Raw genomic sequence first — 26,304 nt, 5'->3', positions numbered from 1 at the left:
GTGCCTTCACAGCTCCAGGGTCCCAGGTTCGATTCGCCGCTGGGTCACTGTCTGTGCGGAGTCTGCACGTCCTCCCTGTGTCTGAGTGGGTTTCCTCCGGGTGCTCCGGTTTCCTCCCACAGTCCAAAGACGTGCAGGTTAGGTTAATTGGCCATGCCAAATTGCCCTTGGTGACCAAAAAGGTCAGAGGGGCTGTTGGGTTATGGGGATAGGGTGGAAGTGAGGGCTTAAGTGGGTCAATGCACTCGATGGGCCGAATGGCCTCCTTCTGCACTGTATGTTCTATGTTCTATCTTCTGAACTCCAGAGAACGCAACCCTAGTTTTCTCGTAATTTACATCTATATTAGAAAAAAGGGCACATTTCCATAGAAGGTAAAGGCTTCAAGGCTTCCCTTGGGTAGAATAAACATGGTCAAACAATGGAATAAGGGACAGAATAAAATGAACAGCTATGCTTCACACAAATGCAAGAAAAAGTGGAAATTCAATGAACTGGGAAGAATTTTAAGAAGTAACAATGGGATACAAGGAAAATGATGAGGAGCAAATCGGGAAAACAGACAAAAACAGGCAAGGGATATCAAAGATAACAAGTTTTCAGAAATCTGTTCAGAGAAGGAGAGTGGTAACTTGCAATGTGGTGTATTAAAGATGGATGCAGACAAGGCCGTAACAGAAAGGAGACTTTTGCCCATCCAGGATAAAGCAGCCCGCTTGATCGACACCTCATCCACCAACTTAAACAGTCACTTCCTTCCCTAGTGACACATAGGGGGCAGCAGTGTGCAACCATCTACAAGATACACCGCAGCAGCCCACCAAGGCTCCTTGGACTGCACCTTCCCAACCCACAACCTCGAATAACCAGAAGGACAAGGGCAACACCGCCACCTGGAGGTTCCCCTCCAAACCACCTGACTTGGAAATATATCGGCGTTCCTTCACTGTCGCTGGGTCGAAATCCTGGAACAGCCTCCCTAATAGCACAGTGGGTGTACCTGCACCAGATGGACTGCAGCGGGTCAAGAGGGCAGCTCACACCACCTTCTCTGGGGCAATAAATGATGGGCAAGGGCAGCACGTTGGTGCAGTGGGTTAGCACTGCGGCCGAGGTCCTAGGTTCGATCCCGGCTCTGGGTCACTGTCCGTGTGGAGTTTGCACATTCTCCCCGTGTCTGCGTGGGTTTCGCCCCCACAACCCAAAGATGTGCAGAGTAGGTGGATTGGCCACACTAAATTGCCCCTTAATTGGAAAAAATGGATTGGGTACTCTAAATTTAAAAAAAATGAATGCCACGAAATGTTAGCCTTGCCCACATCGAATGAAAGAATAAAAACAACACTTTGCATCCATTTTCAGCGGTGGGAGAGAACAAAATACCAGCAGCACAAGGAAACCTAAAAATAAGTAAAATGAAGAAATCAAGTGGGTTAAATAGAAATGGAGAAAATAGCGGGACTTAAATAAAAAATTCTCTTGGTCCTGGTGGCTTCCAGGTATTAACAGAAATAGATGAGGAAACTGTAGATACCAAAGTTCTAATTTACCAAAATGCCCGGGAATCAGGAAATACGACCTTGCATTGGAAAATTGCAAATGTCACTCCTTCATTTAAAAAGGGAAGGTGATAGGAACCATGTAACAATTGAAATAGCTATAAATATTAGCTGTTTTCAGCGGAAGCGCACATCAGGGAAGAGCTAAGGAGTGTAAGTAACTGGATTACTGTTCAAAAGAGCCCACAAAGAGTTTCTACAAGAGGCGGGTAAGATGGAATGCGAGACTTGTTTCCAAACAGCAAGTCTTAAAATCCACATTGTTGTCTCCATCTTGTTATTGGCAAAATTAGTGTATAAATGCTTAACATGGTATTATAAAATAGTACAGCATAGAAGGAGGCCATGTGGCCCGTTGAGTCTTTACGGGCTCTTTTGTAATCCAGTTACTTACACTCCTTAGCTCTTCACTGATATCTGTGCAATGTTTTTCCTCCATTACGTATTTACATGCTATCGCTTTGAAAGCTGCTATTGAATCTTTATCCATCACCCAATCAAAGAGTGTATTCCAAACTTCTTTGCATTTAAAAGAAAGAGCTTTTCCTCACATAGCCACTGGTTCTTCAGCCGACCATCATACATCTGTGTCCTCTCGTTTTTGACCCTTTAACTCAGCGGTGGGCAACCCATGGCGCGTGGCCACATGGGTTACGGGTATAGGGTGGATACGTGGGTTTGAGTAGGGTGATCATTGCTTGGCACAACATCGAGGGCCGAAGGGCCTGTTCTGTGCTGTACTGTTCTATCTATGTAATAATGTTGCTGCATTGTCTCAATGTTCCACCAACCTATTTCAAATAAACAGACAACCATCAACTCTCATTGTTTTTTGGAATTATCGAACTAAAACGTTTAGAGAAAATGAACAGCGGCAGCAATTTCATTTTAGTATCCCTGTAAACTTGCTCTCTGGTTGCTCTCGATAAATTACTGATCATTAATCTTTAATTCCGAGAGACTGTCGGGCTATCCAGGAGACTTGGAGACTCTCGTTGAACCACAGCAAGCCAATTTGACATCATTGTTACTGAGCATTTCTCTGGCATTAGTGTCTAAGCAGTTGTTTTCGTACTCTGTGCTGATGATTTTTTGCCATACTTTCTTTCCTTACCATCCGATTTGAGTATTAAAGTGTGGGGCCTGCGGATAACAAAACATTTGGCACTGCGCTGAGTTACATTAGTGATATTAGCAAAAAAAAAGATTTTCTTTGGCTTCGTAATGTCGAGGAAGCTATCTCCCGTGTGTTAAATGTGTCTCGGAGCTAAATTAACATTGCAAAAGACCCTGATCTAGCAGTGAAAATGGGTAGAATTCCTAACATTTCAATTGTTGAGTAATGTGGTGCAGAATCTCTTGAAAGGGAGTACTTAATAATACTTACTTTTGGGGCCAGACGCTGCAGTATAAATTTCCCTGGCTGACAATGTGTATTTTAAGATCATTGAAATAAAGGTCCATAATCTGTTCATTGATGAGGGTTTCCCGAGCTCCGAGGAGCTGGAGGAGGAGTTGGAGTTGCCAGGTGGCAATGGGTTCCGGTATTTACAAGTGAGGGATTTTGTGCGGAGGCAGGTTTTGACCATCCCGCACCTGCCGTACCAGGGGCTACAGGATAAGGTGGTGTCGAGAACAGGAGTAGGAGAGGGGAAGGTCTCCGAGGTCCATAAGGAGCTGATGGAGTAGGAGGGAGCCCCGATAGGGGAGGTAAAGAGAAAGTGGGAAGAAGAGCTGGGGGCGGGGGGGTTGGAGGCCGGATTATGGGAGGATGCCCTGAGGAGAGTTAACGCGTCCTCCTCGTGCGCCAGGCTCAGCCTGATACAATTCAAGGTGGTTCACAGGGCCCATTTGACTGTGGCCGGATGAACAGGTTCTTTGAGGAGGGTGAGGATAGGTGTGGGCGCTGAGCGGCGGGACCTGCAAAGCATGCCCATATGTTTTGGGCATGTCCGAGGCTAAGGGGTTTCTGGCAGGGGTTTGTCGACATCACGTCAGACGTCTTAAAAGTGAGGGTGGTGCCGAGTCCGGAGGTGGCGATCTTTGGTGTGTCGGAAGACCCGGGAGCCCAGGGGGTGAGAGAGGCCAATGTCCTGGCCTTTGCCTCCCTGTTTGTTGGTTATATTGCTGTGTTTTTGTTTTTGTTCAAATTTGATGTTTAAAATTGTTAAAATTGTAAATGCCTCAATAAAATATTTTCTAAAAAAAAATAAAGATCCATAGACATGTTTATGATTTCAGAATTTTGACTGGCGATATTATTTGAACGGTACAGTTATCGACTACAAGTCACCACTTAAGCTTCAACTGTAATCTCACAATTGCAAATCTCAGTGCGATATCCATGCGTGGGATATCGGGATCCCAATTCAATGCCAATCACAGGGAAGTTAAGTCCCGACATGCATCGATACCAGCCTCCATTTGGCTGTGAACATCAACGTTCTGCCCAGGAAGTTGACCAATATCCTTCAGGGGAGAAATCCTGATGTCTTCACCCCATTAGGCCAAAACATGACTCCAGCCATAAACCGATGTGATTGACTTTTAGCAAGCTACCTTTAAACCATTAAAAAAAATAACAGCAATGGTTCAAGATGTTGGCCAATCGGCATGTGCTCAGGGCAAATGGCAATGGTCCTTCAATGCCCGTCTGTCCAGAGGTAGATCTGAGTGTGCGGGCAAGTCCTCATCTCCTCGTCCAGCGAGACACAAACCAGTTTGCTGGATCCTAAAATACAGCTGTCCGTCATTGACCAGTGGTTAGAGTTTAAATACACCCATAGACAGGTGAGTTATGAAATTCACTGTGTTGTTATTATTAAAATAATAATATGCGTGATTTCTGGATGGGAATTTTACCCTGGGGTAAATGTGAAAGTTATAATACGCATTAACCTTCCTTCTCTTAGCTGAGATTCTATCTGAAGGAGAGGATCAGATTACTGTGCTGTGAGCACTCCAAGATATCCATTATTCCCAGCCGTTGTTTAAATGCACATTCCAACAACTTCCAGCTTTCATCAACTGCCTTGTAAACCTTCTCTCACGAGCATACTCTGCTATTCTGCACATAACTTGCAGCATGATAGCACAGTGGTTAGCACAATTGCTTCTCAGCTCCAGAGTCCGAGGTACGATTCCCAGCTTGGGTCCCTGTCTGTGCGGAGTGGGGCAGCACGGTAGCATAGTGGTTAGCACAATTGCTTCACAGCTCCAGGGTCCCAGGTTGGATTCACGGCTTGGGTCACTGTCTATGCGGAGTGGGGCAGCACGGTAGCATAGTGGTTAGCACAATTGCTTCACAGCTCCAGAGTCCCAGCTTTGATTCCCGGCTGTGCGGAGTCTGCACGTTCTCCCCGTGTGTGCGTGGGTCTCCTCTGGGTGCTCCGGTTTCCACCCACAGTCCAAAGATGTGCAGGTTAGTGGACTGGCCATGATAAATTGCTCTCAGTGTCCAAAATTGCCCTTCGTGTTGGGTGGGGCTACTGGGTTATGGGTATAGGGTGGAGGTGTGGGCTTGGGTAGGGTGCTCTTTCCAAGAGCCGGTGCAGACTCGATGGGCCGAATGGACTCCTTCTGCACTGTAAATTCGATGATCTATGAACTTGAAGAGCTTACGATCTGAAACACGATTCTCAACGCAAATGTGGCCCTCCACATGGTTGGCCTCACTGCCGCCTGCCGGGTTTGACTGATCGATAAATTGGGAGATCAGGGTAGTTTTACCCCGATTTCGAATTTCAGGTCGAGGTATTTTATTGAAAAGTGAAGTGGGATCATCGGAAGTTAAAAAGATGCAACAAAGATACCTCATGGTATGTGTATCGAGCTACAAATCTCAGGAATGCTGATACACAGCTTCATAAATCTTACACAGCTCCATGAATCTGGTGTCATAAAGTGGTAACTAATGCCGAATAAAGACATCTACAAAACATAATATCTTAAATTGTTCTTATTATATTGAAATCACATTCCGAACTTCCGTTACTTTTTCAATAAGGCGGCGATTCAATGACCTCAAATGTGACAGACAAAAAGGAACAGTTACAATGAGAGTGCAGTGGGACATGTAATTTCCATGTCTTACACTGCAAACGCTACATTGGTTGAATTATTATCAGGCAGAAATAGAGTGCATCTAAGTATATTTGCTTAATGATAATTAATGGTTATCTATCGACTTTTATAGGGAGAAATAAAGTCTAATGCTGCAAATTGGATTTGGAATCATAGAATCCCCACAGTGCAGAAGGAGGTAATTTGGCCCATCGGGTCTGCATCGACCCTCTGAAACATCCTATTCAGGTCCACTCCCCCACCCCATCTCCACAACCCCGTCACCCCACCGATCCTTGGACACTGAGAGGAAATCTAGCACAGCCGATCCGCCTAACCCGTACACCATTGGACTGTAGGACGAAACCGGAGCTCCCGGAGGAAACCCACGCAGACACGGGGAGAACGTGCAAACTCCACACAGTCACCCAAGGTTGGAATCGAAACGCGGCCCCTGGCATTGTGAGGTAGCAGTGCTAACCACTGTTCCACGTGCCGCCCATTATTTCTGTTGCGATCTGCAACCGGTAAAGGATCTTCTTGGAATAGAGGTCGGCATTGCGCCGGGAGTGGTGGCTTGGCCGGGAGACTTATATTACTTTCTCCATCTGTAAAAAGTTAAATGTGAATTGAGGGGTTCAACGGAGGGCTTTGAGGCAAGGTGGGGATCTTTGTGACCATGTTTGGGGAGTTGTTCATTGCGAGGGGTGAGGAGGGTGAAAATAGGGAAACATTTGTACAAACTGTAAAATTGTGTGGTGGGGAGTATGTTTATGTCTTGTAACCATTTGAATAAGTTTGAAATAAAATAAATTTTAAAAATAAATCTATCAATCCCTGCTTTAAACACACTCACTGACTGAGCTTCCACAGCCCTATGTGGCAGAGAATTCCAAAGATTTATCACCCTCTGGGTAAAGAAATTCCTCCTCATCTCGGTCCGAAATTGCTCCCCCCTTATTTTGAGATTGTATCCCTTGGTTCTAGACTCCTGAACCAGGGGAAGCATCTTACCTGCACCTACCCTGTCTATTTTGCAGGTTTTAATGAGATTGGCTCTCATCCTACTAAACTCCAGCGAGTACTGTCATAATATGCACTCATGTTCATAATGAGATACAGACAGGCAGTGATGGATACACAGGAACCAATCACCACATAGAATACAGAACAACCAATCACCATGTACACTACAGGGTACATTACCGGTATAAAACACACGAGGCAGCTACTACACATGGCACAGAGCAAGTCTGGGCAAGCCAGACCAAGGTTAGCAAGCTTAGATTAATAGAGTGTCGACCCACAGCGAACTGTGTACATTATTCGGCAAGTTCAATAAAGCAGTGTTGAACCATCTACAGCGTTGGAAGCCTGTTTTCAAGTGATACTGCATCGAGTTGCAGTCCGTGTTAATCCAACATATACGACACATCAAATACAGGCCTAGTTTTCCCAATCTCTCTTCGAGGATCAGTCTCACCATCACAGGACCAAGTCTGGTGAACCTTTGATGCGCTCTTTTTGTGGTAATAAAATCCTTCCTAAGATAAGAGGCCCAAAACTGCACACAGTACTCCAAGTGCGGTCCAACCAGGCAAAGTAAATGACCTGGTGTGGTAAACTACTGTTGCACCTATATTAGCTGATGTATGGTAGGACCTGTACTACAGGTACGCCAGTAATCCCTGCCTGCTGGCTCCGCCCAGTAGGCGGAGTATAAATGTGTGTGGCCTCCATGCTGCAGCCATTTCGCCAGCTGCTGTGGGAGGCCACACATCTTAGAGCAATAAAGCCTCAGTTGTATTCAACTCTCGTCTTTGTGCAATTGATCGTGCATCACCCGGCAAATAGGGCGTGAATCAGAGGTGGAAAAGGTAAATAGCTGTGTTGAAGGCCAATGGTTCGTTACTGCACAGGCGACTTGGGCTTTTCACAGTAACTTCATACTTGTGACAATAAAAGGTTATTATTATTATAATACTAGCATGTTCATTGCAATCAAACTCAGCTAGCTGGTGATGTTTGAAATCTTTTTTTCAAAGTTTAGCGTGTCCAATTTTTCTTTCTCAAATAAGGGGCAATTTAGCATGGTCAATCCACCTCCCCTGCATATCTATTTGGGTTGTGAGGGTGAGACCCACGCAGGCACGGGGAGAATGTGCAAACTCCACATGGGCCAGGATCGAACCAGGGTCCTCGGCACCGTGAGGCAGTAGTGCTAACCACTTCCAACTAAAGCCAGGTTTTCCTGGTCACCCCCTCTCGACTAACAATTTCGCTTTTGCCATGCAATCACAGAACAGTGATAGCACAGAAAGGGGCCATTCAGCCCAAACGTGTCTGTGCTGTCTCTTCACAAGAGCACCTCGCCAAATCCCACTCCCCTTCCTGTTCCCTGTGGGTCTGCAAATGGTTTTTTTCTTTTCAGATAATGATCCAATTTCCTTTTGAAAGCCTCAATTGACTCGACATCCACCATAGAACATTCCAGATCTTCACCACTCGGTGCATAAAAATGTTTTTCCACATTCTGCGATTACTTCTTTTACCAATCACTTTAAACTTGCGCCCTCTGGTTTTCAATCCTTCCAGAAATGGGGACAGATTCTCCCTATTTAAACAGTCCAGATGGCTCACGATTTTGATGACCTCGGTCAATTATCCTCTCCCCCATACCTCTTCTCTTTTTTGTGGGCAGGGTATCCATAGAATCCCTACAAGGCAGAAGGAGACCATTTGCCCCATTGAGTCTGCACCGACCCTCCGAAAGATCACCCTACCTGGTCTCACTCCTCCGCCCTATTCCTGTAACCGCAGTAACCCCACCTAACCTGCACATCTTTGGACAGTAAGGGACAACTTAGTGCAGCCAATCCACCTCACCTCATCTGCACGCCTTTGGACTGTGGGAGGAAACCGGAGCATCTGGAGGAAACCCACGCACACACGGGGAGAACTTGCAAACGCCACATAGTCACCCAAGATCGGAATCGAACCTAGGTCCCTGGTGCTGTGAGGCAACCGTGCGAACCACCGTGCCACCGTGTTGCCCTTCCCTCCAGGAAGCACAGTTCCTGTCTTTTCAATCTAACTACGTAGCTGAAGTTCCTCCTTCCTGGAGCCATTCTTGTGAATCTTTTTTTGCGCTCTCTCTAATTTCTTCATTAATAATGGTAATTGATAATGACTTGGCATCCACATATTCCTGATGCCAACTTTGTCAAGGACCCTGGGGTAATTCTCCTTGTTAAAGAGATTGTTTAAGTACGGGTTGGCACTGATGGAGGGAACACAGGATAGGTTTAGTTAAGTATAATCCTGATACATTCTGACTTGGTGCAAGTTGTTGTCTATCAGTCATGCCCAATAATACAGGCTTGGCTGGTCAGTGTTCTATTAATTTATTATTTTACTCAGGTATTAGATAGACCACAAAAATGTTGCATCCATATTTAACGGTTTGTTTTAAGAAGGGAGCATTTAAATCTGTGAATACATATGTGCGAATTTCGGATTGTGTTTGAAGAGTCTAAGTGGGAAGATTATTTTACCTTTTTGCTGATTTGGGCAATAATAATCTTTATTAGTGTCACAAGTAGGCATACATTAACACTGCAACGAAGTGACTGTGAAAAGCCTCCAGTCGCCACATTCCAGCGCCAGTTCGGGTACACTAAGGGAGAATTCAGAATGTCCAATTCACCTAACAAGCACGTCTTTTGAGATTTGTGGGAGGAAACCGGATCACCTGGAGGAAACCCACGCAGACATGAGGAGAACGCGCAGACTCCACACAGACAGTGACCCAAGCTGGGAATTGAACCAGGTCCCTGGCGCTGTGAAGCAACAGTGCTAATCACTGTGTTACCGTGCTGCCCCAAGTTAGCCCAGAAAGGTAAGGGTCAATCTGAAATATCCCAAATTGATCTGCCTTCCATTTATAATGGTAGCAGTCACAAGGGCATTGTTACAGGACTTTCAAAATGAATTCTATGTTCAAGGATCATGTTCAAAGGGTTATGAAGGATTTGGGGCTTTGTGGTGTATAGTGAAGAATATTATCCATGTACGATGATAATTTATGGTAAAAAATGGCCCTGTCTCCTTCCCAGAATTCCTGGCTGCTCATCATTGCAAGAATCAGGCTTCAAATCACAAGAGGTGCACAGCAAACATGAGAAGGGACAATCTTGCGCTGGATGTCAGCGCTCCCTGACAGCTTCGCCCCCTCAGTAGGCGAGGAAGCTTCTAGAACAGCACAAGGCCAACTGACCCACATCGCAAAGGCGGCGACTTAAATCCAACCTTGCATCGGTTCAGTAAATCTGTGCTGCTTGTTCCAGATTTATTTTTAGCACTGCGAGGGAAAGAGAGAGAGAAGGAGAGCGATGGCTGAGTCAATTTCCTTCATCTCTCTGGAGGACGGGGAGAGCAATCTATAAATATCTTGGAAGGCTGTGGACGGAGCATCGGTTTTGCACAAAATCAATTCTGATCTCAATGACTTTGTCTCAGCAAATGAATCTCTGTTGTTGCGTTAACATTAATGCCAAAAGTTTAATTTGGTTTTCCAGCAGGCCTTTTAACTTTTCCCATGTTGCATCAGGTTTATACAATGCGAATTGATCATCTTCGCATCAACATTTTGGATTTGCCGAGCGGTTTTACAGCCTTTCCTCCCACTATCGCCTCCCATTTATCTGGGCTGGGGATTAGCACACGCTGGACTGCCTGCACCACTGAGACTTGAACCCAGGGTCTTCTGACCCAGAGGGAGGAGAGACGGGCGGCAAGGTGGCACGGTGGTTAGCACTGCTGCCTCGCTGCCCCAGGGGCCCAGGTTGAATTCCAGCCTTGGGTGACTGTCTGTGTGGAGTCTGCACGTTCTCCCCGTGTGTGAGTGGGATTCCTCCGGTACTCCGGTTTCCTCCCACAGTCCAAAGATGCGCAGGTTAGGTGCTAAAATTGCCCCTTCAAGAGGGTTGGTGCAGACCTGATGGGCCAAATGGCCTCCTTCTACACTGTATGGATTCCATGCCTATCCACTGAGTCATTCCAGCTCATATTTTACCAGCAATAATAATCGGGCTGCATTCAGAACAGCCACATGGGGTCTTTTTGATATTTTGGAATGGATGGTAGTCAGTACTGGTATCTCCAGGTGGCTCACCCAAGGTAATTTTTCATAAATCCATCAGGACTCGGGTGAACTCCTGGATTACTTTTGATCGTCTACCGCTTAGTCCCGGGTTTGTTGTTATCTCTCTAACCTCTGAGTCAGCAGATTATGTGTACAGAGACTTAAAAGCAAAACCCAGGTTGACACTTCATTGTCCTACAGACGGGGGTGCTTCATTATCAGAGCTGCTATCTTTCGGGTGAGGTGCTACCCCGAGGCTTCATTTGTCCCCTCTCAGATGGACATAAGAGATCCCATGGGACAAGTCAAAGATGGCCGACGAGTTGTCTCTGGTGTCTAGGACAATATATGTCCTGCAGCTCACATCACCCAAACAGAATTTCTGGTTATTAACACAGTGCTGTTTTGGGAAGCTTGCTACACACAAATTGGCAGCTGCGTTTTCTAGATTACAACAGCAACTTCACTTCAAAAATGGTCCCCTGCTCGTCTTTCGTGGGATCTTCCTTATCCATCAGAGAGAGCCATCCTGACTTGGTGCAATGGCTCATCTGAAAAATGCACCTTTGGCGTACATTTATTTAAGGGAAAGAGAGGATTTTTTCAGATTATTTTCCTTTGATTGGCCTGAGTTTTAACCTGTTTGTTTTTATTAGCTGATAGGGGACGTCTATTCATTGTGATACAACTTCCAAAAATACAAGGGGGGGGGAAATGATCCAAATCATCAAAACGTGACCATTTTCCTTTGTAGAAGTCCTTGCCCCCATGCTGCTGATCACAACCCCATGGGACTGCTACTAAAACCAAATAATATGTAAAGACAACCTCACCAGCAGAGACTGTGCCATGTTCTTTGATGTAATAACAGCCCCCCCCAACCATAAACCTGTGCCACCTAGCTTTACCACCTAGAGGAACAAGGGGCAACAGATGCATGGGAACACCTGGAAGTTCCCCTCCAAGTCACTCGTCATCCTGACTTGGAAGTATATGGCCGTTCCTTAACTGTCGCTGGGTCAAACTCCTGGCATTCCTTCCCTAATAGTGGGTGTGCCTACACCGCATGGACTGCAGCGGTTCAAGACGGCAGCTCTCTGCCACCTACTCAAGGGGCAATTAGGGATGGGCAATACACGCTGGCCTAGCCAACGACGCCCACAGCCCACGAACAAATACTTCTGAAAAAGTAACCAAAAAGTCCAAAGTCCAATCCGCGGGTTAGGCGGATTGGTCATGCGAAATTTGTTTTGAAAATTCCGTTGTAAAGTTATAAAGCCAGAGGTCAGAGTGTGGACAGGGGCGAACCCCTAATCCAGCTCCTTGCCTGCTCCAAAACAACCAATTCAGATTGAATCCAAATCATGGTCCCCACAAGAGAGAGACATACCAGATCCAGGCATTACACCTGACCTGACGCTCATCTGAGCCAAAAGGCCGAAAAGCCATGGTTACGCTAAATTGCCACGTAGTGTCCAAAGGTTAGGTGGGGCTGCTGGGTTACGGGGATAGGGTAGAGGTGTGGGCCTTGGCAGGGTGTTCTTTCGGGGGCCAGTGTCGACTCGATGGCCCAAATGGCCTCCTTCTGCACTGTAAATTCTATGATCTAATTGTATCAAATATTACCAATGCTGTTGTGACAAATATTGGAACAGTCCTTCAACATTTTATAATGACCAAGAATCTGTTTTTTTTAGAGGTTGCGCATCATTGAGGAAATCGATGTGGCTCTTGCTGTGCTGGATAAGCTGGGTCTGCGGGGACTGCGTTTACTGCCGCACTGAGAGAGACAGGCTTCCAACACTTGAAGAAATGCAACTCTATTTTATTGAGCTCTTAACTATCATATACACTTTAACTGTGGGTTGACACTATGCTGAGTTGACTGGAGACCTGAGGCTAACCTGACCAGATTATCTTACTACCACATGGTGGATGTTCTAGTTGTTGCTCTTGGGCTCTGACTGTCTCAGAGGATGGATCCCGAGAGAGCGGGAAAACTGGTGCCCTCTGGCTTTATAGTGGCCATGTCCTGTCTGGTGATTGGCTGCTGTGTTCTGTGTGTTCATTGGTCATCCTATGTGTCAATCAATGCCTGTCTGTGCACCATCATATACTTGTGTGTATGTTATGACAGCTCTGAAACAGTTAAACTGCTTTTGCGAAGATTTCCATGCACCTTATGAATCAGATGGTGGTCAAAAAAAAAACAAGCTCTCTCTGCGAGATATTGACCAGCACAAGAAGCATTTCACACAGTGTGCGGTTGTGATAGAGTAACAAACGTCCCAGCTCTGATGGGCAGGGGAGCGCCTCTTCAATTAAAGCCGGAGGTCTTCTTATCTGAGAGCAACCTTTTTGAGTCATGCCTAAAACCCAAAAAGAATCTATCTGTTTTCCCAACACTTTCAACATCCTGAGGAAACCCACGCACACACGGGGAGGATGTGCAGACTCCGCACAGACAGTGACCCAAGCCGGAATCGAACATGGGACCCTGGAGCTGTGAAGCCACAGTGCTATCCACAATGCTACTGTGCTGCCTTCCAACAAGTCAACTGGACGGTTAAGATGCAGGAATGGTCAACAATAAGACCATAAGACTATAAGACATGGGAGCAGAATTAGGCCACTCAGCCCATCGAGTCTGTGTATCTCTTACAAGGTCAAAGAAAATGTGTTGTGGTTGTGGCCTTTGTGAGAATATGGCATCTCCGCATTACCTGAGGCTTATTCTCTTCCTCGTCTTTGTAATAGTAGAGATGTTCACCCCTGAGGACAAACCAACGTTGCTGCCAGTTCTTCATGAAACTCCTCTGTTTCTTCAACCATCCCGATTTCAGTGCTTTATCCCGTAGACTTGGGGAGGACGGCCTACTGGACGCTCGGTTCTGCTCTCCCATCACCATGCTTTTAGATCGAGCTGGTAAGGACAAAGATAACAAAGTTAGAGCTGCAAACGCATTCTTTCAAATGTACCAATGTAAATATTCAACAGAAATTATCAATGCTAAAGTCAAACTGTGACATCGCCATCCTCAAAAAAATAATGGCCGCCATTTACCGGAAAGGTGCGTTAGCGAGCGGGAACTTCCGCAAGCTTCCCGACACTTGGCCCTGTGAGGTCATCACCGGTGTTCAGCATTAATTGGTCCCCGTAACGAGGTCCCTAAGCCTTCGCGCCGCAAATGCTTATCCTGTCGGCTGATTCGCCGGGAACGCGCCTGACAGCTCCCCGCTAACAAGGATGGGGGCATCTATTAAACCGATCTCGCAGAGCAAAACCCACACAGCTGGCAGCCATGCCACCGAGGAGACTAACCGCATGATTCGGGGATGCCCATCTGGCCAGACTGTTGGACGCGGTTGATCCAGACACGGCTCGGACAGGGCAGCTTCTGTAGTCTGGGAGGAAGTTGCAGCGGCCGTCAGCGCGGGGAGCGTCACCAGGACGATCGGTGCCCAGTGCCGTAAGAAGGTCAATGACCTTTACTGGGTTGCATGGGTGAGCTGGCACCCACCCACTGGCACCGGCCCAGCATGCCATCCCCGCGCCCCACAACTCACCCTCCGATGACCATGCGCCCAGCGCTGTCCCCCCCCTATTGAGGGGCTAGACCCGCGCCGGAGTGTTCCCACTCCGCCGGCTGGCACGAACGGCCTTTGGTGCCACGCCAGCCGGGGCCGAAAGGCCTCGCCGGCCGGCGGAAGTCCGCGCATGCGCCGGTGCGTCAGCGGTTGCTGACATCATACCGGCGCATGCGCAGGGGAGGGGGTCTCTTCCGCTCCCGCCATGGCGGTGGCGGAAGAAAAAGAGTGCCCCCACGGCACAGACCGCCCGGCAATCGGTGGGCCCGATCGCGGGCCAGGCCACCGCGGGGGCACTCTCCGGGGTCAGATCGCACCGCGCCCCCCCCCCCCCCCCAGGACCCCTGAACCCGCCCGCGCCGCCAATCCCGCCGGTCAGGTAGGTGTTTTGATTCCCGCTGGCGGGAGAGGCTTGTCAGCGGCGGGACTGCGGCCCATCGCGGGCCGGAGAATCGCCGCGGGGGGCCCGCTGACTGGCGCAGGGGGCCCCGCCAACCGGCACAGCGCGATTCCCACCCCTGCTGAATCTCAGGGACATGGCGGGGGGGCGGGATTGACGACGGCCCCGGGCGATTCTTTGACCCAGGGGCTGCCACAGTTGGTGGGAGTTGTGGGTGGGCTGACAGGCGTGAACAGGGTAGCCCCCGTTATGGGTACACACAATCCCGGGGGTGGCATGGCAATCCCACGGGCGCTGAGACACCCACCCCTGCCCCCCCCTCTCCACTCCTCCCCTCCCCATCCCCGAGCACTGGGTCCACAACCCCAGTGCCACTGGGCTCACTGCCCGGGATCGAAGTACTCACCTCCTCAGATCCCCAAAGCGGCCTTTCCGCCAGTTTCACATTTTTAAAAGACATAGTAATCAGCGCCCGCGTGACCGCTTGCTGGGGAGGCGGATAGATCACGGGAGGCCGTTAGATAGGGGGTCATTCCCGTTAACGGCCTTAATTGGTGATGATTGGTTTCCCACCACACCGTGGTGGGATTCGGTTCTCGAGCAGGCTGGTTAGATCACAAACCGATCGGCACCTGGCACAGTTCCCGATTTTGTCCTCGCCCACGATCTAACGTCTGCATAGCGCTCTCGCTCAAGCACGAAGCAGCCATGAAATCACGCCCAATGTGTTTGAAATTTCCATTGCCAGACTGAAGGAAACTTGGGCCCAATTCATAGCCACCATCTTGTTTTCAACATTTTGGCTTCAAAGCTAAATTATTGAAGAAAATTATTGTTAAAATCCTGAAAGAAATATATTCTCCGGTCCCCCGCCTCGTGTTTCCCAGCGGCGCGCCATTCACTGGCGGCGGGATTCACTACTCCTGCTGCTTGTGAATGGAATTTCCCATTGACGTCACCCACCCTCTGCCCGGAAACCCGCAGGTGCAGGGTGTGCTGCTGGTGGGAACAGAGAATCCTGGAGAATTCCGGATGTCACCAGTGAATGTCCAAGGATTTTGTAAAACATTAATTCATGGTTGACACTCCTGAGGGAGAGCTGCGTTGTCAGTGATGCTGTTTTTCATTAAGCTGAGCTTCTATCTGCTTGCTCAGCTGTGCATAAACAATCCCTTGATACTCTTCAGCTGCAAAAACAATCACCAACTGCACATTCTGACGATTGCAAGCAATCAGCAGTAACGAGGGTTCTCCGATCAGATTATCTTTTCTAACTAAACTTTCCAGTAGCTAGGGAGCTGGCCACTCAAATATCCAAATCTTTGGGTTTTGCAATCAAGCTAAAAATCCAATTTTCATCCTTCAATGGGACGAGGGCATCGCTGGTTGGGCCACCATTTGTTGCTCATTCCTATGGGTCCTTGGCAAGGTGGTGGTGAGCGCCCTTCATGTACCGCTGCAGCCCATATGGTGTAGGTGCACCCACAGTGCTGTTAGGGAGGGAATTCTGCCCCGGCGACAGTGAAGGAACGGCCGATATATTTCCCAGTCGGGGTGGTGAGTGACTTGGAGGGGAACCTCCAGGTGGTGGGATTCTCCGGTATATGCTGCTCTCGTCCATCTATAGAATTTACAGTACAGAAGGAGGCCATTCGGCCCATCGAGTCTGCACCGGCTCCTGGAAAGAGCACCCTACCCAAGGTTAACACCTCCACCCTATCCCCATAACCCAGTAACCCCACGCAACACTAAGGGCAATTTTGGACACTAAGGGCAATTTATCATGACTAATCCACCTAACCTGCACATCTTTGGATATTAAGGGCAATTTATCATGGCCAATCCACCAAACCTGCACATCTTTGGACTGTGGGAGGAAACCGGAGTACCCGGAGGAAACCCACACACACGCGGGGAGGATGTGCAGACTCCACACAGACAGTGACCCAAGCTGGAATCAAACCTGGGACCCTGGAGCTGTGAAGCGATTGTGCTATCCACAATGCTACCGTGCTGCCCACATGGTAGTGGTCGTGGGTTTGGAAGATGCTGTCTAAGGAGCCTTGGTGATTTCCTGCAGTGCATCTTGTCGATGGTACACACAGCTGTTACTGTGTGTCGGTGGTAGAGGGAGTTAATGTTTAAGATGGCAGGGTGAGTGGGGGGGGTCGGTTGCTTTGAAGCTGTTCTCCAACTTTGAAGATGTGCTTGGTGATATCACTCTTTTCTCATCTGAGTGACGGTGCCTACAGTAATGTAAGACTTAGAATCATAGAATTCCTACAGTGCAGAAGGAGGCCATTTGGCCCATCAAGTCTGCATCCACCCTCTGAAAGAGCACCTTACCTAGGTCCACTTCCCCTGCCCTATCCCTGTAACCCCACCTAACCTTTGGACAGTAAGGGGCAATTGATCATGGCTAATCCACCCACCCTGCACATCTTTGGACTGTGGGAGGAAACCGGAGCACCCGGAGGAAACCCTGCTGGTTTAGCACAGTGGGCTAAACAGCTGGCTTGTAGTGCAGAACAAGGCCAGCAGCGCGGGTTCAATTCCCGCACCAGCCTCCCCGAACAGGTGCCGGAATGTGGCGACTATGGGCTTTTCACAGTAACTTAATTGAAGCCGACTTGTGACCATAAGCGATTATTATTATTATATACACACGTGGAGGACGTGCAAACTCCATACACACAGTCGCCTGAGGCCGGGATTCGAACCCATGTCATTGGGGTTGTGAGGCAGCAGTGCTAACCACTTCCCTGACACGGCAGCCTCAGTGTTGTGCTGAAGTGTGGCTTCAGTCCACAACCTTCTCCCTTGAAAGTGAGAAAACACAACTGAGTGGTTGATCCTGGCGCCATTTACATTAGAGACAGGTTTCCAGAAATATGCAGCCAAAATCATTTTAAAACAAAGCTAATGGGTTGATGTGGTCAAGAAGCATTGAGAGTTAGAAAATAAATATTTTAAGATGTTGCAGTAAGAATTCAATAATCCAGTTATGACAATCCATTGGAGGGTTCTAGTTGTGAGTGAAGTGAAGCCGTCTGAAGCCAATTTCCCATCGCTTCCTGTTGGTCTCAGCTATGGTGGTGAGACATTTGACCCCATTTGGAGCATATCCATTCTTGGTTTAGTTGCTGAATGTTGATATTTGAGCATCTCACTGACCGATACCCTGTCTAAACAACACAAGATAACGATTTCGGAATACTTTTGTACTCCTCCCCCAGTATCCCATGTTCAAATGTTTGGAGACCGCAGTTACCACCAACTGTTGCCCCACCTGTAGCTCAGGTGCATTTTCAGACAGAATAAATTCACGGTACCACCTTTGCTTCACAGCTCCAGGGTCCCAGGTTCGATTCCCGGCTTGGGTCACTGTCTGTGCGGAGTCGGCACGCTCTCCCCGGGCGCGATTCTCCGCTCCCCACGCCGGGTGGGAGAATCGCGGGAGGGCCGGGCGAATCACAACACACTGCCCTGGGACCCACCGCGATTCTCCCACCGGCGACTCTCCGGCCCGGATGGGCCGAGCGGCCTAACGAACCCGACCGCTTCATGCCGGCGTCAACCACACCTGGTCGCTGCCGGCGTGGACATGAAATGAAATGAAAATGAAAATCGCTTATTGTCACGAGTAGGCTTCAAATGAAGTTACTGTGAAAAGCCCCTAGTCGCCACATTCCGGCGCCTGTTCGGGGAGGCTGTTACGGGAATCGAACCGTGTTGCTGGCTTGCCTTAGTCTGCTGTCAAAGCCAGCGATTAGCCCAGTGAGCTAAACAGCCCCTAAACATCACGCGACCGGTAAGTGTGGGGCCTGTGGGGGGGGGGGGGGGGGGGGGGGGGGGGGCGGAGGGAGGATCGAGCACCACGGGTGTGCTCATCAGATGTCTGGCCTGCGATCGGTGCCCACCGATCGTCGGGCCGGCATCTGTAAACGACGCACTCTTTTCCCTCCGCCGCCCCGCAAGATCAGGCCGCCATATCTTGAGGGGCAGCGGAGAGGAAGACGGCAACCGCGCATGCGCGGGTTGCAAGCGTCAAGGCCGGGCGCTCGGGATTCACGCGCCACCGCTCCTAGCCCCCCGGGGGGGGAGGGGTATTATTTTCAATGCTTGTTCCCCTGAGGTCGGCCTTTTTGTGGTGAGCCTATGAACATTAAAAGTTCCACAAAAGCTCGACAGTTTTGCGTACTGGCTGCTGATAATTTAATTTGCGCTTGAGCCCGTTAGTGCTCCAGGAACTCCAAACAAAGCCGTGCAACCAACTCGACAAAATGGGCAATTGGTGCTGGAAAATATTGAACCTCGATGGCCACTTCCCTGTTTGTTGACAAAGGAGGTATACTGTTGAAGCTTTTCAATTTGGACTCATCAGGACAGCTCCCCAAGGTAAACCAACAGTAAAGGGAACAATAATTTCTACTGTCTGAGAAGAGAGTGCTGTTGATTGACAAGTGGGCTCTGACTGGTCAAGGCGTTGCCATAGGGAATGCAGCAGGGAACAGTTAACTGTTAATTGCTGAGCATTTGTTTCAGATTTACGTCAGAGGCCCGATTCTGATTGTTCAAGCCCTGGCCATGGGGAATGAACCAGAGAATGGCCCCCAAGCTTTTATCTAGATGAAAATAATGTAATGTTCCTTTTTTCTGCAAAGGACAATGTCCTGAGTGTGACTATATCTGGTTCTATATTATGCTGGAATCAAGACAAAAATCTTCAATAGTATGTTGCTTTTTTTACCAAGTTGCTCATTAATTCTTTTTTTCTTTCTTTTTTTTCATTAATTAAGAGTGCCCAATTATTTTTTTCCAATTAAGGGGCAATTTAGCGTGGCCGATCCACCTACCCTGCAGATCTTTGGGTTGTGGGGGTGAAACCCACGTAGACACTGGGGGAATGTGCAATCTCCACACGAACAGTCACCCGGGGCTGGGATCGAACCTGGGACCTCAGCGCCGTGAGGCAGCAGTGCTAACCACTGTGTGCCCTCCCCCCCCCCCCCCCCCCCCCTCCGACTCATTCATACTTTCTTGGATTTGTTTTCTTTTCTATTGAAGTATCTGTTGCTGCTGGCTTTGACCAGACCACTGCCAATCAAGCACGGATCTTTGAATGGTCCTCAAGGTTCTGTCTTTGTATTAACACGGCTAACAGGTCCTTTGAGACATTGTACGGTTCAGTGGAGAAGTAGATCAGCAAGCTCGTTCTAAAGTTTGCAAAGCATCAGTTCATTGTAAGGTGAAGTTAAATAATTTAATCAGGTTCTCCACTGAGTGGAGCTTTCCATAACGTCATCGCTTTTGATTTAATACTCGGTTGAAGTGATCTTCAATAGGATACCGTTCTGAGCCTGTTGTACTGGGGAGAAATTCCAGTACTGTAGTAACACTGCATCTTGTAACTGTTACTCAATGTGCCAAATATCGCTCTCTATCGGTTTGAACAGATAAGAAAATGCATTCTCAGGGCTGCTACATCTACTGAAGGTCGGCACTAATTAATGATCTCATGCCTATACATATTATCCTGGAAACATTTACTATTTGTCTTGCTGAATGCTATGGAGGATGGACCATCCCAGCAGCCACTGCAGTAGTGAAAGCCCTCTATTCAAACCATTGCTCCTCGCAGGCGAAGGGACTGTAATTAAAGCTTGGGTACCACGGCCCACGTGACAGATGCGACTTTCTACTTTCAAGCACATGGACGGTTTTGGAGTGGGGGGTAGCTTAAGATGCCCACAAGCTAATGGGACAATCTTCAGTCAGCCATTCCAAATGCGCTAAGCCTTGAGAACAATATTGGCTCTTTCCAGAGAGCATCTAAGCCTATTCTCACTTAAAAAAAAAATTTAGTGTCCAATTATTTATTTCCAATTAAGGGGCAATTTCACGTGGCCAATCTACCTACCTTGCACATCTTTGGGTTGTGGGTGCGAAACCCACGCAAACACAGGGAGAATGTGCAAACTCCACACGGACAGTGATGCAGAGCCGGGATAGAACCTGGGACCTCAGCGCCATGAGGCAGCAGTGCTAAAAGCCTATTCTCACTTAACGTGCACTTCGCAGTGAGAGGCCATTAAAGAACGATGAGGAACAAAAGCCCTGGTTCATTTTCCCTTTCAGAAACTCAACTATAGTAGCCCCTCCATCCCCATTCCTCCTTGAGCCCCAGCCCTCCTCGGGATGAGAAACAGCTGAATGGTTTGGTGCTACAGCATGTGTTGCTTTTAAAATATATATATTTTTATGAGATGTGGGCTTCGCCGGCTAGGCCCAGCAATTGTTACCCATCCCTAATTGCCCTGGAGAAGGTGGTGGTGAGCTGCCTTCCTGAACCCCTGCAGTCCATGAGGTGTAGGTACACCCACAGTGCTGTTTGGAAGGGAGTTCCAGGATTTGCACCCAGCGACAGTGAAGCAACGTGGATTTTTTCCAAGTCAGATTGGCGAGTTACAAGGGGGGAGCTTCCAGGAGGTGGGTACCCAGGTATCTGCCGCTCTCGTCCTTCAAGGTAGCCATGGTCGCGGGTTTGGAAGGTGCTGTCTGAGGAGCCTTGGTGAGTTCCTTTACTGCATCTTGCAGAGAGTACACATGGCTGCCACTGTGTGTCAGTGAATGTTTGTGGAAGGAGGAGCAATCAAGCAGGTTGCTTTGTCCTGGATGGTGTCGAGCTTCTTGAGTGTTGTTGGAGCTGCACTCATCCAGGCAAGTGGAGAGTATTCCACCCACTCCTGACTTGTATCTTGTAGGTGGTGGACAGTTTTAGGGAGTCAGGTAGTCAGTTACTTGCAGGATTCCCAGCCTCTGACCTGCTATTGTAGCCACAGTATTAATGTGGCTAGTCCAGTTCAGTTTCTGATCACTGGTAACCACCAGGATGTTGATAGTGGGCGATTCAGTGATTGGAATGCCATTTAGATGTCAAGGGACGATGATTTGATTCTCTCTTATTGGAGATGGTCATTGCCTGGCACTTGAGTAGTGTGAATGTTACTTGCCATTTGTCAGCCCAAGTCTGGATATTGTCCAGGTCTTCCTGCATTTGCATGTGGACTGCTTCATATCTGAGGAGTTGTGAATAGAGCTGAACATCAACGAGCAAATATCCCCCACATCTGACCTTGCGTTGGAAGGAAGGCCATTGATGAAGCAGCTGAAAATGGTTGGGCCTCGGACACCACCCTGAGGAACTCGTGCAGTGATGTCCCAGGACTGAGATGACTGACCTCCAACCACCACAACCATCTTCCTTTGTGCCAGGTATGACTCCAACCATTGACGAGCTTTCCCCTGATTCCCATTGACTCTCATTGATGCTACACTCGATCAAATGCTGCCTCGATGTCAAGGGTAGTCGCTCTCACCTCACCTCCGGAGTTTAGCTCTTTTGTCCATGTTTGGACCAAGGTTGTAATGAGGTCAGGAGCTGAGTGACCCTAACCAAACCCCTGAACATCAGTGAGCTAATTATTCATAAAATCATAGAATTTACAGTGCAGAAGGAGGCCATTCGGCCCATCGAATCTCCACTGGCCCTTAGAAAGAGCACCCCACTTTAGCCCACACTTCCAACCTAACCCCGTAACCCAGTAACCCCACTTAATCTTTTTTTTGGACACTATGGGCAATTTAGCATAGCCAAACTACCTAACCTGCGCATCTTTGGACTGTGAGAGGAAACCGGAGCACCCGAAGGAAATCCACGCAGACATGGGGAGAACGTGCAGACTCCCCATAGACAGTGACCCAAGCCGGGAATCGAACCTGGGACCCTGGAGATGTGAAGAAACTGTGCTAACCACTATGCTACCGCGCTGCTAAGTACGTGCTGCCTGATAGCACTGTTGATAACCCATTCCACCACTTTACTGGTGATTGAGAGTAGACTGACAGGGTGGTAATTAGCTGTGTTGGATTTGTCCCACTTTTTGTGTACACCTTTGAGACACCTGGGCAATTTTCCACATTGCCGGGTAGATGCCAGTGTTGTAGCTGTACTGGAACAGCTTGGCTGGGGGCACGGCAAGTTCTGGAGCACAAGTCTTCAGTGCTATTGCCGGAATATTGTCAGGGACCACAGCCTTTGCAAGATCCAGTGTGGTGGTCACTCCCATAGATACAGCCATGGATAGATACATCTGCGGCAGGCAAGTTGGTGAGGATGAAGCCAAGTATGTTTTTCCCTCTTGTTGGTTCCTTCACCACCTGTCACAGACCCAGTCTAGAAGTTATGGCCTTTAGGACCCGGCCAGCTCGGTGAGTAGTGGTGTTACCGAGCTACACTGGTGATGGACATTGAAGTCCCCCACCCAGAGCATATTCTGCACCCTGCCCTGGCCACCCTCATTACTCCCTGCAAGCGATGTTCAACATGGAGGAGTGCTGATTCATTGGCTGAAGGTGGTAATCAGCAGGAGGCGTCCTTGCCCATGTGTGGTGATATGATCTGCATACTCGTCTGCCATTGGGCCAGAACGTCGGCTTACCATTGGCCCTGGTCGGTCATGTGCCTCTCGACCGATTGGCCGAGAGGCTGAGTTAACCACGCCTCTATTAATGAGGTATAAATGGTCAGACGCCTGACGATCGTCCCTTTCCATTGTAGACGATCGCAGAGCTGTGTTCTAGTCAATTAAAGCCTGACTTTGGTAAATCACTCGCCTCGCGTACAATTGATGGTACATCACCATGTTTAACCCGAAGCCATGAGACTTCATGGGGTTCAGAGTCGATGTTGAGGACTCCCAGGGAAACTCCCTCTTGTCTGTAAACCACCTCTACTGGGTCTGTCCCACCAATGAGATAGGACATACTCAGGGATGGGGATAATGGTGTCTGGGATGTTATCTGTAAGATATCATTCCGCGAGTACGATTATGTCAGGTTGTTGCTTGGCTAGTCTGTAAGGCAGCTCCCCCAATTTTCGCACAAGCCCTCAGTAAGTTACTGAATGGGCAAAAGTTTGAACAACTGGAACATTTTGTCTACACAAAGCAGCCACTGTGGTCTAGCAATGGTTAACAATGCGGATCACTATGGCGGCAACAAATAATAGCCAGAACAGATTTGTAACAACAACGTTGCGCAAAGACGTGACTGCAGATGTTCTGTACATTTCAACAGCCCAGTGAAAAGTCACCAGAACTGAGCACTAGGTTCCAATAAATTCATTGTTTGGGGTTTTGATATATTTATAACTGGAAGTTATGAATAGAAAAATTGACAACCCTTCCCCTGCCCTCAGCAGAATAAAAAGCCGGCTCAGGAAGGCTGCTCGGCTGTGACAGTCTTCAGTGGGTCTAATTGTAAAAAACAAATAGAGCTGAAAAATATGATCACTGACCAAACATAAACAGCTCAAATGTTTGTCTCATCACTAAATAAGAGCAGTGCACCAGGGTTTAGAAATACATAGGGCTGGATTCTCTGTTCCAGCGGCTAAGTGCCGGCTGAAACGGAGAATTGCCGGGTGTTCTACGACAGCAAATTTGGCACCGAACACTCGCCGATTCCGCGACCGGTGAGGGGCTAGCAGCGGCGTGGGGTAAAACGCCCGGCTCCTGCTCCAAAATCGGTCGGAGAGTGGCCGGGTCTATGGCCGCGCATGCGCATGGCAATGACCTTGCAACGCTCACGCCGTACAACATGGTGCCGGCCGTGCGCAGACCCAACCTGCCAAATACGGCCTCACAGGACACCCCCTGGCCACTCCCACCAGTCCCTCCAGCCCTTGCGGGAGCCTCCCTCCCCTCCCCCCCCCCCCCCCCCCCCCCCCCCCCCCCCGAGCCAGTAGCACGGCTCCCGGCCGACTGTGGCTGCGCTGGACACAGTCGGCGGCGGCCACGCCGGGTTCCCGAGGCTCAAATCACACGTCAACCGCGTGGTCGGGTACACGGCCCATCGGGGGAGGAGCATCGGGGGAGGGCCTTCCGATGATGCGCCAACGGCATGCAACGCGCGACGTGATGCTGCCATTTTAGAGGGGGCGGCGACTCGAAAACCAGCACCAAACTGCTGCCGCCCCGATTTGGGCATCGGAAGGGAAGGGATTCCCTGCCCCATCGCCGATTCCGATATCGGCATCGGGAAACGGAGAATCCAGCCTGGAGTATTTTACTTTGAAATGTGCTAATTGCCGATCATTCAAAATATATAGTTATTAGAAAAACGTTATTCAATTTTGTTTCAAGTTTGGTTTAATGGGTCAAAGCTCCCAACCATTTGGTCCATTAGCTTTGCAATTCCTTTTGTTCGTTATCCCAAAGAATGAGTCAAGTTGTGAATGCCCGAGGAGGTGATTACATCGGCTATTTGATCTGTTCACATAGAGCTAAGTGACAGACAAGCTCGGCAGTCCTGCCGCATCCAGCCGTGAAGGGTGGCGGACAATTAAGCAGCCAACTGGGGGAGGAGGCTCCACAAATATTCCTGTCCTCAATGATGGAGGAGCCCAACACATTATGGGCCTCACGGTAGCATGGTGGTTAGCATCAATGCTTCACAGCTCCAGGGTCCCAGGTTCGATTCCCGGCTGGGTCACTGTCTGTGTGGAGTCTGTACGTCCTCCCCGTGTGTGCGTGGGTTTCCTCCGGGTGCTCCGGTTTCCTCCCACAGTCCAAAGATGTGCGGGTAAGGTGGATTAGCCATGCTAAATTGCCCGTAGTGTAAGGTTAATGGGGGGATTGTTGGGTTACGGGTATACGGGTTACGTGGGGTTAAGTAGGGTGATCATTGCTCGGCACAACATCGAGGGCCGAAGGGCCTGTTCTGTGCTGTACTGTTCTATTCTATTCTATTCTATCTGTGTAAAAGACATAGCTGAAGCATTTGCAACCATCTTCAGCCAGAAATGGCAAGTTGATGATCCATTTCAACCTCCTCTTGAATTCCCCATTATCACAGGTGCCAGTCTTCAACCGATTTGATACATTCTATGCACCATCAAGAAGGGGCTGAAAGCACTGGATACAGTAATTAAGGCTTGAACAATACCTTGGCTGTAGCGCTGAAGACTTATGCTTCAGAGCCAACTGCCTCGCGAGCTAAGCTGTTCGCGTACAGCTACAACACCGGCATCTACCTGCCAAGATATATCCAGTTCAGAAAAACCAGGAAAACTCTGATCCAATTAGTGCTCCACAATTACTAATCCCAATCATCGGCAAAGTGATGAAATGTTCTTGTTGGCAGTGCTATCAAGCAGCACTCACATATGCTCACGAATACTCAGTTTGGGTTCCATCAGGGCCACTCAACTCCAGACTTCTTCACAACTTTGATCCAAAGGTGGACAAAACGGTTGACTTCCTGAGGGTGAGGCGGGGGTGACTACTCCTGATATCGAGGCAGCATTAGCCCGAGTTTGGCATCAAGGAGTCCGAGCTAAACTGAAGACAATGGGAATCAGGGAGTCAACCTTTCCATTGGTTGGTGTCATGCCTAACTCAGAGGAAGATGAGTGTGGCTGTTGGAGGCCAGTTTCTCAAGCTCCAGGACACCATTGTAGGGGTTACTCAGGGTAGTGTCCTAGACCCAAC

At 48.8% G+C, this 26,304-nt stretch overlaps 1 protein-coding gene across 1 annotated transcript in view; it reads right to left on the bottom strand.

Annotated features, from left to right (window-relative positions):
- Positions 1-26,304, bottom strand: part of LOC119956135 (rho GTPase-activating protein 22-like) — a 325,941-nt gene that overhangs the window by 278,530 nt on the left and 21,107 nt on the right. The window contains exon 2 of the mRNA XM_038783034.1: positions 13,488-13,687. Within this exon, the coding sequence (XP_038638962.1) occupies positions 13,488-13,687 (200 nt within the window). The remainder of the gene's footprint in view (positions 1-13,487; positions 13,688-26,304) is intronic.

The sequence above is a fragment of the Scyliorhinus canicula genome, chromosome 22 (assembly GCF_902713615.1).
Source record: "Scyliorhinus canicula chromosome 22, sScyCan1.1, whole genome shotgun sequence".
NCBI classification, from domain to species: Eukaryota; Metazoa; Chordata; class Chondrichthyes; order Carcharhiniformes; family Scyliorhinidae; genus Scyliorhinus; species Scyliorhinus canicula.
Note: the sequence above shows the minus strand (reverse complement) of the source record. Positions and strands in the feature narration are given on the sequence as shown.